A 14,851-nucleotide genomic window follows, 5' to 3' on the forward strand; every position below is an offset into this window, starting at 1 on the left:
CCACATCCATAAAGTCGTAATTATGTCTAAACCCCAACTATTTCTACAATTTATCTTCTTAAGATCTGACTTTAAACCTTACCCTAACCTTAACCTCACTGCTGACCTCATACCTAACCATAACCTTAAATTAAGACCAAAAAGCTATTTTCTGTTTTCATTCATTTTAGCCAATGATTTTGTGGCTGTGGTAACTAGTGACAACTGGGTGGGAGGGAGGCGTAAATGTTTCCAGTATGCTGATTCGTGCTGCGCGGGTGACAGGCGCAGTTCCTCTTCTTGTTTGATAGCGTTCCGCACTAAACACACGGACACTTTTGATGAATTTTACTGTACGCTGTGCAGCTTTTCACCATATACGAAGCCGTTGTAAAGAGTTAAAGGTAAAAATACGTTTTCTGCTGAGAGATACCGAAGAAATGTGATTGTTGTCCAAGTGCGGGAGATAGGCTGCACAAATCATTGATTATTTTGCTAGCTACTGTTAGCATAGCTCTACCTAGCAAATGAGCTAAAAATAGTGTCAAATTAGGAATACTTTGTCCTTACTATTTAACGTTAGTGTGATTAAATAAACAAGGGTCGTTGGCGAAACCATTAGTTAACATTATGCACAGCACTGCAGCTATCTAACTAGCCAAGCGGTAGCTTGTTTGGTTGCTAGTTAGCAAGCTAGCTTGTTGATTATGGGATATGGTGTTGCGTCATGCGGGTTTGTCAAGTTTGTGTTTACATTAGAAAAATACGCTTCAGTAATGGACTAACGTTAACATTGTCAATCATTATTTTTTAAAAATTCAGTCTATTTATACTTTTGTGCATGCCTGTTAAAGAGCCTAATGAAATATTTTGAATAATTTGATATTTATTCAGCTGTAGTAAAATAACAAGTGCTGTTGACTTCTGTCTAGTGTTCATGCTCTTTAGCTGCTCCAGTTAAAATAATGCAGTTATCACTTATCGTTATCAACTGATTCTGACAAAATGTTCAGAACGCTTCAGGACAGGTGTGACAAAGAAGAAATGTAGGCAACACAGCAAGTGACACTTACAGCTTGTCATGTTTTTTATTTATTTTTATTTATTTCACCTTTATTTAACCAGGTAGGCTAGTTGAGAACAAGTTCTCATTTACAATGTGACCTGGCCAAGATAAAGCATAGCAGTGTGAACAGACAACAACACAGAGTTACACATGGCGTAAACAATAAACAAGTCAATAACACAGTAGAAAAAAAATAGTCTATACATTGTGTGCAAAAGGCACGAGGAGGTAGGCAATAAATAGGCCGTAGGAGTGAATAATTACAATTTAACAGATTAACACTGGAGTGATAAATGATCAGATGGTCATGTGCAGGTAGAGATACGGGTGTGCAAAAGAGCAGAAAAGTAAATAAATAAAAACAGTATGGGGGCGAGGTAGGTAAATTGGTTGGGCTATTTACCGATGGACTATGTACAGCTGCAGCGATCGGTTAGCTGCTCAGATAGCAGATGTTTAAAGTTGGTGAGGGAGATAAGTCTCCAACTTCAATGATTTTTGCAATTCGTTCCAGTCATAGGCAGCAGAGAACTGGAAGGAAAGGCGGCCAAATGTGGTGTTGGCTTTAGGGATGATCAGTGAGATACACCTGCTGGAGCGCGTGCTACGGGTGGGTGTTGCCATCGTGACCAGTGAACTGAGATAAGGCGGAGCTTTACGTAGCATGGACTTGTAGATGACCTGGAGCCAGTGGGTCTGGCGACGAATATGTAGCGAGGGCTAGCCGACTAGAGCATACAGGTCGCAATGGTGGGTGGTATAAGGTGCTTTAGTAGCAAAACGAATGGCACTGTGATAAACTGCATCCAGTTTGCTGAGTAGAGTATTGGAAGCTATTTTGTAGATGACATCGCCGAAGTCGAGGATCAGTAGGATAGTCAGTTTTACTAGGGTAAGTTTGGTGGCGTGAGTGAAGGAGGCTTTGTTGCGAAATAGAAAGCCGACTCTAGATTTGATTTTAGATTGGAGATGTTTGATATGAGTCTGGAAGGAGAGTTTACAGTCTAGCCAGACACCTAGGTACTTATAGATGTCCACATATTCTAGGTCGGACCCATCCAGGGTGGTGATGCTAGTCGGGCGTGCGGGTGCAGGCAGCGAACGGTTGAAAAGCATGCATTTGGTTTTACTAGCGTTTAAGAGCAGTTGGAGGCCACGGAAGGAGTGTTGTATGGCATTGAAGCTCGTTTGGAGGTTAGATAGCAGTGTCCAGGGAAGGGCCATCATGTTAGACCAATGATGACCGAGGCATTAAAACTGCACTATAAAGTTCCACATAACCTATCTTAAGATGTGGCTAGGCCTACATATGGAATAGAGAAGAACATTTGATTTAATTAAGTAGGCAATTTCACATGCATTTTCTGTTATATGGAGTCGAGAGACACAGAAAGACGGAGAGAGAGCGAGTATCCTGCATCAACAAACACAGAAATATCAATCCAGCCACCATCCATTCCTGTGACATCTATTTAAACTCAGCCGCTCTGCAGCTGGCAGAACACACCAGGCCTTAAGCTGGCTGACGTTTCCAAGGCCTAGTCCAACTCTTCTATTGAATTTACAGCACCTATCTAGGAGCTCTTGTTGACTTGACATTCAATCTAATAGCTATCTTATCATTCTTCCCCAATTGTTAGCCTATTTGCTATCCAGAAGACTCTGCTCTAGGGTAACCTGTGTTGTTGGCCAGAGGATCTCTCTCCCCGCGAGGAGTCGTCTGCTGCTGTTGTTGCTGGGTTGGTGATCATGTCAGCCTCCGCTCTCATCCACCTGGCCCGGTCGGGGGGGACTCAGGCCATGCGACAGAGGGGTTTCCTCCAGACAGCCCTAGTGAGTGTCCTACCCCTGCAGGATGACCTCCCCCTCCAACGGCCTCTCCACCTGGGCCTGCTGCGGGCCAGCAACACACGCTTCGACCCGGACAGCAGCGGCAAGCCCACCACCTGGGACTCGTTCGGCATCTGGGACAACCGCATAGATGAGCCCATCAACCTGTCGCCCTCCATCAAGTACGGCAAGCCCATCCCCAAGGTCAGCCTGTCCAAGGTGGGCTGCGCCTCGCTCATCGGCCACCGGCGGGAGAATGAGGACCGCTTCCAGGTCTCCCAGATGACAGACAATATCCTCTACTTTGCCGTGTTTGACGGCCACGGAGGGCCTGAGGCGGCAGACTTCTGCGACAAGTACATGGAGAAGTACATTAAGTAAGTCATCTGGCTGGGTTGTATTATCTGTGTTTAGTCAGGGCATTGGCCTGCAGGATCAGTTTATGGCCTAATGTGTATTGAATGGACTGGAGGAAAAAAATGCACTTCAATTTAGTTTTTATCCTTTTTATACTTGCAAAATCTCTTAAGAGGTCAGGCTGAGACCATTGAGATGGCAGGAAATGAATCTGATTGATTGAATGTGTTTTGGTGTTATTTCAGGGATCTTGTAGCAGAGGAGGACAATCTGGAAGTTGTTCTTACTAAAGCATTCCTTGAACTGGACAAAGCCTTGGCAAGACACCTCCACTTCTTCCCTCATGGTAGGTTCCGTCTGTGATGTTACACGTCAGGGATTGTAGATAGACTGTCTCTGTACTGACAATGTATATAGACTGTCTCTGTACTGACAATGTATATAGACTGTCTCTGTACTGACAATGTATATAGACCGCACTGAGTTTTCGTTTTTATGTTAAACTTAACCTAGTTTTGAAGCTAAAGTCTTTAGATTAGCTTGTGTTGAAATATTAACGAATAGCCTAACTTATCAATGTGACTGCTCTGCCAAGAGCTATGATGACTTAACCGATCCTAAATGGAGCTAACGTGTATTTTCAGTCGCTGCCTCCAGTGCTGTGAAAGCTAAACATTAATACCCAGGGTCACCATTCTCAGACTGCAAAGCACAGGTTAGGACATGTATGTGGCAGACAAGCATTCTAAACAAACCCCTCCACTGGATGCCCTGCAGATAAGAATCAGGGTTGTCCTCTTGTAGTGCATGCACCCTTCCAAGCTACTGGATCAAGTTTACCTTCAGTTCCTTTGGCAGCCATTTTCTTTTGTGAAGGTCGCCTGGAGACCCAGATGTTAGCAATCATAGAATGTTGACCGTTTTCTCTGAGAAAGGCCTAGTTTAATTGCCAAGATGGTGACAGTCAATCAGTTTAGCTTGAGTGTGTGGCCAAAATGTCGGCCACAGACGGCGTGAAATGTCCCAATATGCCCTGTGTGTGTGTGTGCATGTTATTTACGACAGCAGCGGAGCCAGCTAAGAGCTGGAGGCACCAGGCACCTTTTTGGAAGGAGAAGGGGGGCTAGATAATGGAGAGTCCAGCGGGTCCTATCCTGGACTACTGGAAGGTTCCTCATCTTTCTCTCTCCTCTCTCCTTTTCTATTTCTCTCACACAAGTTGATTTGAACAGCTGTATAAGGGTCATTGTAAAGCCAGAAACTGTAGGATGTTGCCATGCAAATGGTTGCTAAGGACACCCAAGAGGGAACAAAACACAAATCACCATGTGTACAAAACATGACACATAGAAACTTAGTCGTGAAATTTGAGGTGTTATACACTTAATTAATGAAAGAGGCATTAGCTAGAGCTCTCACCTATAGATTTGATCACCATGATGATAGTCCTGATAAGCGCTATCTGTCACTGCTGCTTCCTGTATTCTGCCATGGGCCAGTACACTGTATATAGGACTGTATATTAGGTCACTCATTGTAACTCTGACATTTTTGTATGACACCACTGGTCAGAGATCCAAAGTTCCACTGACTGTATTGTAGTTGCTCTCATTCTGTTTCTGTAACCCTAAAACAGTGTGATATGCATGTCTGTCTGACTCTGTCTCTCTTCAGCCATCCCTTTTGTTAGACTAGTAACCTCCCCCTCCATTCTGTTCTCATGTTGTGGAGTATGACTCGTGAGTGTGTGTCACGTGCCACCTATGCTGTGAATGTGTGAGAATACATTTTGAGCATGTATCTGAATAATTCATTGTGTGTTTTGAGAAACAAGTTGACCATAATCAGCTCTGTGTGTTTCTTGTTAGCTGTGTGTGTCTGGCCTTACAGTTGTGTAGAGTGTGTGTGTGTGTGGTCTTCAGATGTGTTTACCCCCCTGACTTGTTTCCCTCTACTTCCTGGTGTTTTAGTGGTGAGCGCTGGCTCCACGGCCACGGTGGCCCTGCTGAGGGACGGTATAGAGCTGGTGGTGGGCAGCGTGGGGGACAGCCGCGCCATGCTCTGCCGCAAGGCCAAGGCCCTCAAACTCACCTCGGACCACACCCCCGAGAGGAAAGACGAGAAGGAGAGGTACGGCAGATATCCAGGCTTGAGAAAGACGGGATCTGATATTCATTTGTTGGTAGCTGTAAGGTTGGGAGAGGAGGAGGCATGTTTTATCCATCACATTAGACACTAATAGAAATGTGTTAACTACTATGGATTAAGATTTTACTGTAAGTTTTAACAATTCTATGTAAGTCATTTAAGAGCCCTCTCCCGTGCTTTAAAACCACTTGTCTGCTTGTCTCTACCTCCAGAATAAAAAAGAGCGGTGGCTGGGTGACCTGGAACAGTCTGGGGCAGCCCCATGTCAACGGCAGGTTAGCCATGACACGCGCCATCGGGGACTTTGACCTCAAAAGCACCGGGGTGATCGCCGAGCCAGAGACCAAGAGAATATCAGTGAGTGTCTGCTGTCACCACCTCAGAGAAATGATCTACTGTGCAGTATCAGAGTGTATACATCTCAAATTACACTCTATTCCCTATGAAGTGCACTACTTTTGACCTGGACCTAGAGCTGGGAAGAAAAACGGACAATTATCGATACCGACCATTTCTGACATGTTACTGATATTGATAATAACGATAAGTAGCCGTTACTAGAGGAATATGACGTTTGAAATAAAATAACTCTGCTAATATGGGCTATTGCTAACGGGACAGTGATGGCCACAACATTGAAAGTAGTAGTTTTAAGGGTAATGTAAAAAAAAAAAAAAGTAACTGGTGCACATTGTTATAAACTTATCATTCAATTTATTGTTATTGTGAAAATTCAGTGCATTCATATGGATTTTTGTCCATATCGCCCAGCTCTACCAGAACCTAATTTAGTGCATTCATTTTGACCAGATCCACACAGGGCTGGACAAAAGTAGTCCACTGTATGAGGAATAGGTTGGAATTAGCCAGTGTCTGTCACTCAGTTTGGGTCATTTTTGCCCCTGAGGTGTTTGGGTCATTTTTGCCCCTGAGGTGTTTGGGTCATTTTTGCCCCTGAGGTGTTTGGGTCATTTTTGCCCCTGAGGTGTTTGGGTCATTTTTGCCCCTGAGGTGTTTGGGTCATTTTTGCCCCTGAGGTGTTTGGGTCATTTTTGCCCCTGAGGTGTTTGGGTCATTTTTGCCCCTGAGGTGTTTGGGTCATTTTTGCCCCTGAGGTGTTTGGGTCATCTTGTCAGGGTTGATCACGTCTTTAGCCTGCGGGTGCTCAGAACAGTGACATATTAAGCTCCGAAGGGCAAATGTGTTTCCTCTTTATCACTGGAGACTGTCTGGCTTAGTCTCTGGCTTGTGTCATGGTCTGTTTGTAGATGTCTGGCAATAAGGTATTAACTTAATTTGTTTCTAGCTGCATCACGTCCACGACTCGTTCCTGGCGCTGACCACAGATGGCATAAACTTCATCATGAACAGCCAGGAGATCTGTGATGTCATCAACCAGTGCCACGACCCCAAAGAGGCCGCCCAGAGGATCTCAGAGCAGGTAGAGTGGTCACTTTGAGCCACCACAGCCCCTAGGGCAGCTTTTCCCAAACTCAGTCCTCCGGATCCCAAGGGGTGCACGTTTTGTTTTTTTCCCACAGCTAATTGAAATTATCAAAACTTGATGATTAGTTGGTTATTTGAATCAGCTGTGTAGTGCTAGGGCAGAAACCAAAACGTGCACCCCTTTGCTGTCCCAAGGACTGAGTTTAGGAAACACTGACTTAGGGTGCAGGGGTAACATCTATCCCAAAGAGCAGCAGTGATTTTTGAAATTGTTGAAGCAGAGATATGTAAATTTAGCAAATGAATGAGTTCAAAGGAGCTATATGGAACTGTATAATAACCTCAATGGATTGTCAAATATGTCCCCTGGTTATTTAAAGAAGCAGTTAAACATTGAGACAAATGTTCATTATTGGTGGCGGTGTCTCTTCTCTCCTAGGCGCTTCAGTATGGCTCAGAGGACAACAGCACCATTATCGTGGTTCCCTTCGGAGCCTGGGGGAAACAGAAGAACTCAGAGACCAGCTACTCCTTCAGCCGCAGCTTCGTGTCCAGCGGCCGCTGGGCCTAAACAGGTGGACCCGGGTAGTCATTAGTACGAAGTTACCCCTAGACACTAATCTAGTGTCAGTTTATGTTTTCCACCCCTACTGGTGAAGGTTAGGGCTGGGGGGGCGTAATCTGATCTGAGCTCTGTGGTTATGGATAACTTTGATCGAAGCAGACTTAAAGGGGAGGGAGATTCCTGTGGACCTTATCGATGTGCAATAGTCTCCACACAGGGCGGGCCAGTTCAAGACATGCAGGGGAAAAGCACAGCTAACCAAGAACCGATGCCTTAGGAACAATGACATGCCATTTTACAGATAATAATCCCGTAGTTTTGAGCCTGTTCTACAGAAAGGCTTTTGACTCATTATGTGCACTTCACAAGGAACACGTCCTTTTCACTTCCTCCAAAATCGCTGCCTATTCCCTATGTAGTGCACTAATTTTGACCGCCAAACGTAGTGCCCTACATAGGGAATTAGGTGCCATTTTGGACGCAAACAAGGTTGCAGTAGAAAGCCATCGACTTGGTGGGAGCTTGAAGCCTAAGAACTTACCTTATTCTTCATTGTGTGTAAGTGAGTTTGCATTGTGCCAAGTAAGGCAAACCAGACGTTAATTAGCTTTGTCTGTGAAAACTTGGGGGAAAGTGCTTCTTACTTGCATGTCATGGAGAATGTTTTTGGTAGGAAGTTATTCTGAGAAATCAACAACGCACTTTTTTTTATTTCCTGGTGATGTTGAACTAATTTGTTTCAATGCGTCTAGTTCATCCGCTGTACTTGTTAGTGGATATCACTGTGCTGTGGTGCTGCTTTGTTTTGTTCTGAGCAACAGTTTTAGTCTGTCGTCTCTTCGCGTGAAGCACTTGTCAGTATTGAGTTCAGGACAAACTTCTCAGAATGGGGATTTTGGGTACAGTAAGGCGCTGCTTATAGTACAGGGTTATGATTGACCAATATGTACAAATTCATATCCGTCTAATAGGAAAACACTCACACGCACTGCAGTCAAGACGTGTTAAAGGACCACTATTTGAATCTCTGCGTTTCTATAATTTCAGCATGGTAGAAGGAAAAGCTGTGTGTAGATACTGTAATACACAGAAAGAGAGCCAGCCAAATGATGGCAAAAGCCCAAAGTCTTGTAATAGATGGGCACATGCAGTATGGAATGTAATGTGTTAGTTCTCCCTGTTCTACAATCATATTGGGCCCTCGGGAGCCACAGAATGCATTGATGCCCCAGTTGCACAAGCCTTAAAGATGCAGTCCTAGATCTTAAAGCACTTAGAAATTTGTAACATATTGTATGATGACTTTGTTCACAATTGTGTACAATCTTCAGTGATCCGTTTTGGCTCGTGATCACTTCTTTCAAAACTACTGGGTGAAATTATGCAAAGGCTTTGGAGCATCACTTTGAGGTAAAGCTATAGAGAATATCTATTGAGCTGTGTTCTAATGGTACTTAGTAGTTTAGTGTAAACACAGTTCATGGTCGTTTGGCTCGAAAACGACTTCAACCCATAGCATTCCAAAAGAGTATCTTTATTGACAACAAACAGGTCGAACAACTTAACGCGGGAGAGCCTTTGTTTATTTTGGTGATAGGGACTTGGAACAACAGAAACAAGTGTAAAATGGTGTATATCTGATAACCATACAGTCATTTAAGATGTTCTCAACTTGGGTACAGAAGTCATTTGTATTTTGTGAGTTTTGTACATAGTTATATTTATGTATATGTTTTGATTGCAGGAAAACCGTCAGTGTACTATTTTTAAGTGTTACAGTTGAAATATATTACATTTTTTAGAAAGAAATCTAAAATTGCTCACTTACTATTTTATAGTTTGTCCCTTGTCCTCTAGTTGTTGAAATGATTTGGCTAAAATATCACTTGTATTGCACTTGTAATCAAATATGCTTTTTCATAGGGAACCTTTATATGCAACAATGAACAAAGGAGACAGCTAACCAACAAATATGTGAAATGTGAATGTCTGTATTAAAATGCCGTCAGTGACTCAAATGCAAGAATTTGTAGAACAACTTGATGTAAAAATAGAGCACAAACAGGGATCCAAGCTAACCACAACTTGACTGTAATTCGCATGGATATCTCACTTATGGTGCTTCCAGGTTGTTATAAATAATGTAACGCTGCGTTGATGTGCATTAAAGCCACAGTTGTATTTTGTTGCTGTCTATCCAAGTCAGGAATACTTATGTCCATGTAACAGCTATACTGTTAAATATTACTGTTAATGTGATCATCTACAATCCATGAATGTACCTATCCACCATTTTAGGTTTTCCTCGTAGACAGTTTGTTTATGTTTGTCTGTTCTCTCACGATGTGAACATTTATTTATCCTCCGTTTGTAATGAGTATAAGTTTCCTCTGAGTTCTCATAACTAAAATCTTGAATACTAAGTATCTCACCAGCCTTCCTACATGTTTGTAGGTTTTATTAAGTCTGTGTTTTACTTCAGATTGTTCATGTTGTATACTGTAGTGCAGGGATCATCAACTAGATTCAGCTGGGGGCTGATTGTTAACGTGGGGGGGGGGTGGAACATATTTACAAATAATTCATAGTCTGCAAATTGACCGCAAGAATATGTTTGACTAAAACATGATTGCAAACCTTTCTTAAATTAAAATCACTTGGAGCTGTTTTCATGGTGTTTGTACAGTCTATGTTCAACAATGACAATAACCCTGCTGTAGTGTATGAAACCATATTCAGCTGAACCTGTGTGCCTATTCCTATCAACTCTTCTGTCTAGCTCTAGTACATGTTGTACTGTCAACACTGACTTAATGGACTGTCACTCCTATTCTCGCATGCCGTTGATGTCCATGTGGTCGACAGTTGAATATTTATCCAAATAAATAATGAAATAAAAAAATTAAAAATCTTCATTTGTGTACATTTTCCAACGTTATTGTCCAGTAGATGGCACTATTGTAGCAAGTGACATGAGTGTCGATTGGAACCATTGGAGGTAGGAATCTCTTGACGAGAAACTATGGGCGGTAGGAGAAACGAGCAGGTTGAAATCTATAGTCAAGAGCAGCTGCTGTACCTGGAAAAAGGAATCGGACAACCTCAACCATCAGTTTCTCAGAAGTTGTCTGAAATTGTATTACGTAATCTCATCCTACAAGTGTATCTTAATTTGATCACTTTTGTTGCTGAGAATTTTCCTACACCTTAGGAAATGCAGATGAACTTAGTGTATTTTCAGGGAATTTATGTAAATCACTAACACACTGTTATATTAACAGTATTGCACTTTTCATGTAGCCTACTTTTGGCCAGCTAATATCTACAGATATTTTTTTGCTCTGACCAATATAGTTCACATTAAGATCCTACATCTGTAGGTTATGGAAGTTCACATTCACCTGTGCCCTCATGCAGTCTTCAGATGTGTATCAAAGTTGATGTGGGTGGTAACGCTTCTAGCTATGGTGTACATTGGCGTGCGGGCTCGCCTCATGTATGCACGCATGCATCAGTCAGTCTCACGAATGCTCATGGAAATTCTGGTTTGTTTTGTCAGGGAGTGCCTCTTGCATATCCCTTGCACTTTGGACCAAATATAGAATATCTCCACTAAACAACTGTTTTCTACACCTGCTGTATCCTTTTGTCAATTAAATAGATTGTATCACCCCTCTTGCTATTTGTTGTGTTACCTTGCATTATTATTATTATCATTATAACTTTATGTAAACTACTTTTTTCTTTTTTTCACCTTTATTTAACCAGGTAAGCCAGTTGAGAACAAGTTCTAATTTACAACTGCGACCTGGCCAAGATAGAGCAAAGCAGTGTGACACAAACAACACAGAGTTACACATGGGATAAACAAACATACAGTCAATAACACAATAGACAAGTCTATACAGTGTGTGCAAATGTAGTAAGATTAGGGAGGTAATAGTGGTGAAATAATTACAATTTAGCAATTAAACACTGGAGTGATAGATGTGCAGAAGATGAATGTGCAAGTAGAGACACTGGGGTGCAAAGGAGCAACAACAACTAAAAATAACATGGGGATGAGATAGTTGGGTGGGCTATTTACAGATGGGTTATGTACAGGTATAGTGATCGGTAAGCTGCTCTGACAGCTGATGCTTAAAGTTAGTGAGGGAGATATGTCTCCAGCTTCAGTGATTTTTGCAATTAATTCCAGTCATTGGTAGCAGAGAACTTGAAGGAAAGGCGGCCAAAGTAGGAGTTGGCTTTGGGGGTGACCAGTGAAATATACCCCTGCTGGAGCACGTGGTACGGGTGGGTGCTGCTATGGTGACCGGTGAGCTGAGATAAGGCAAGGCTTTACCTAGCAAAGACATAGATGACCTGGAGCCAGTGGGTTTGGCAACGAATATGAAGCGAGGGCCAGCCAACGAGAGCATACAGGTCACAGTGGTGGGTAGTATATGGGGCTTTGGTGACAAAACGGATGGCACTGTGATAGACTACATCCAATTTGCTGAGTAGAGTGTTATGAGTGTTGTAAATGTGTGAGTGTTGTAAATGACATCGCCGAAGTCAAGGATCAGTAGGATAGTCAGTTTTACAAGGGTATGTTTGGCAGCATGATTGAAGGATGCTTTGTTGCGAAATAGGAAGCCGATTCTAGATATCATTTTGGATTGTAGATGCTTAATGTGAGTCTGGAAGGAGAGTTTACAGTCTAACCAGACACCTAGGTATTTGTAGTTGTCCACATATTCTAAGTCAGAACCGTCCAGAGTAGTGATGCTGGACGGGCGGGCAGGTGCGGGCAGCAATCGGTTGAAAGGCATGAATTTAGTTTTGCTTGCATTTAAGAGCAGTTGGAGGCCACGGAAGGAGAGTTGTATGGTATTGAAGCTCGTCTGCAGGTTAGTTAACACAGTGTCCAAAGAGGGGCCAGAAGTATACAGAATGGTGTCGTCTGCATAGAGGTGGATCAGAGACTCACCAGCAGCAAGAGCAACATCATTGATGTATACAGAGAAACCCAAGTCATGTCTCACTTTACTCTTGTATAACAGTCATCATAATTTGACATAGACTATTTTATAAATCCTACTGTATATAAAACATCTCAGAGTTTTTAACTGCTTTTTTCACCTTCAACTTTATTTACTACTTGTTATTTTTGACTTTTTATTTGGCATTTGATTCTTGATTGATATTGATATTGTACTTAATTGTCGAGGAGAGTTAGCGAGTAAGCGTTTCACTACTGTTTACACCTGTATCCAATAAACTTTGATACAATCATCAGAGTCTCTAGTAAAAGACTTGATTACTTGATGAATTTGTTCCGAATTTAAATATCAACAACAATTTGATGGGGAAACAGATTTATTTTATTTTATTTGTCTTTTTTCAAAATGTTATGAAATGCTGATGGACTGTTTCATCATTTTCATAATCTGCCGTTATGAAACCAATTATGACTTGATTGATGATTTCCGACTGTAACTGGGAAGTATTTACTTTCTGATACCTTACCCTCCCTTTTCTCTTATCAGTTAAGCCCATGTTTACACAACCACATAAAAAGCAAACCAGAAATAAGTCACAAACACACACACACTACGGGTACAAATACGCACCCTGGGTCCCTCCTGGTCTTGGCTACTGAGATACGTGATGTCGTGAGAGAGCTGTCTGTTGAATCTGACAATTAATCTTAATGGTTGTATAGTCGTCTCAAATAAAACTGTGAAGGACCTTGACGTTACTCTGGTACCCTGATCTCTCTTTTGACGAACATATCAAGACTGTTTCAAGGACAGCTTTTTTCCATCTACGTAACATTGCAAAAATCAGAAACGTGCTGTCCAAAAATGATGCAGAAAAATTAATCCATGCTTTTGTTACTTCTAGGTTAGACTACTGCAATGCTCTACTTTCCGTCTACCCGGATAAAGCACTAAATAAACTTCAGTTAGTGCTAAATACGGCCGCTAGAATCCTGACTAGAACCAAAATATTTGATCATATTACTCCAGTGCTAGCCTCCCTACACTGGCTTCCTGTCAAGGCAAGGGCTGATTTCAAGGTTTTACTGCTAACCTACAAAGCATTACATGGGCTTGCTCCTACCTATCCCTCTGATTTGGTCCTGCCGTACATACCTACACGTACGCTACGGTCACAAGACGCAGGCCTCCTAATTGTCCCTAGAATTTATAAGCAAACAGCTGGAGGCAGAGCTTTCTCCTATAGAGCTCCATTTTTTTGGAACAGTCTGCCTACCCATGTAAGAGACGCAGACTCGGTCTCAACCTTTAAGTCTTTACTGAAGACTCATCTCTTCAGTGGGTCATATGATTGAGTGTAGTCTGGCCCAGGGGTGTGAAGGTGAACGGAAAGGCTCTGGAGCAACGAACCGCCCTTGCTGTCTCTGCCTGGCCGGTTCCCCTCTAAACCCTATTACAAGGGTTGAGTCACTGGCTTACTGGTGCTCTTTCATGCCGTCCCTAGGAGGGGTGCGTCACTTGAGTGGGTTGAGTCACTGATGTGATCTTCCTGTCTGGGTTGGTGCCCCCCATTGGGTTGTGCCGTGGCGGAGATCTTTGTGGACTATACTCGGCCTTATCTCAGGATGGTAAGTTGGTGATTGAAGATGTCCCTCTAGTGATGTGGGGGCTGTGCTTCGGCAAAGTGAGTGGAGTTATATCCTTCCTGTTTGGCCCTGTCCGGGGGTATCATCGGATGGGGCCACAGTGTCTTCTGACCCCTCCTGTCTCAGCCTCCAGTATTTATGCTGCAGTAGTTTATGTGTCGGGGGGCTAGGGTCAGTTTGTTATATCTGGAGTACTTCTGTCTTGTCCTGTGTGAATTTAAGTATGCTCTCTCTAATCCTCTCTTTCTTTCTCTCTCTCTCTCGGAGGACCTGAGCCCTAGGACCATGCCTCAGGTCTACCTGGCATGATGACTCCTTGCTGTCTCCAGTCCACCTGGCCGTGCTGCTGCTCCAGTTTCAACTGTTCTGCCTGCGGCTATGGAATCCTGACCTGTTCACCGGACGTCCTACCTGTCCCAGACTTGCTGTTTTCAACTCTCTAGAGACAGCAGGAGTGGTAGAGATACTCTTAATGATCGGCTATGAAAAGCCAACTGACATTTACTCCTTTTCCTAGCCACCGTGCTTCTACACCTGCATTGCTTGCTGTTTCTGCACAGCACTTTGAGATATCAGCTGATGTACGAAGGGCTATATAAATACATTTGATTTGATTCATAATGCCGACAAACTGGTGACTCCAGCTCTCTCTGCTTGTTTTCTCAATGTGTATTAGCATGAATTGTCATCCGTCACCTTTCCTCTTCTCTAAAGAGACAGCTGTGGTCTGTCCTGAGCAAAGTATGAGGTGTTACCCTGAGTCAACATAGTTGGGCCTTTGCCATTACTAGTTTATGGTGTTGACTGTGAAGGACTGCGTTCCAGACAT

The 14,851-nt window shown here is 42.9% G+C and overlaps 1 protein-coding gene across 2 annotated transcripts; it reads left to right on the plus strand.

The window, feature by feature from the left end:
- The first annotated feature begins 236 nt into the window (after window positions 1-236).
- Window positions 237-10,300, plus strand: LOC110516113 (protein phosphatase Mn(2+)-dependent 1K). Of its 2 annotated transcripts, XM_036933696.2 has the most exons (7): window positions 237-383; window positions 2,686-3,252; window positions 3,478-3,578; window positions 5,203-5,362; window positions 5,593-5,737; window positions 6,687-6,821; window positions 7,266-10,300. In XM_036933696.2, the coding sequence occupies exons 2-7, from the start codon at window positions 2,795-2,797 to the stop codon at window positions 7,395-7,397; spliced, it is 1,131 nt and encodes a 376-aa protein (XP_036789591.2). In that variant the 5' UTR covers window positions 237-383; window positions 2,686-2,794; the 3' UTR covers window positions 7,398-10,300. The 2 variants fall into 2 exon arrangements, with proteins under 2 accessions (XP_036789591.2, XP_090043854.1); XM_090187728.1 differs by lacking the exons at window positions 5,203-5,362; window positions 5,593-5,737; window positions 6,687-6,821; window positions 7,266-10,300 and adding an exon at window positions 4,298-4,502 and having other exon boundaries at window positions 255-383.
- The last annotated feature ends 4,551 nt before the right edge of the window (window positions 10,301-14,851 follow it).

The sequence above is a fragment of the Oncorhynchus mykiss genome, chromosome 10 (assembly GCF_057628025.1).
Source record: "Oncorhynchus mykiss isolate SJ-2025 chromosome 10, ASM5762802v1, whole genome shotgun sequence".
Classification (NCBI taxonomy): domain Eukaryota; kingdom Metazoa; phylum Chordata; class Actinopteri; order Salmoniformes; family Salmonidae; genus Oncorhynchus; species Oncorhynchus mykiss.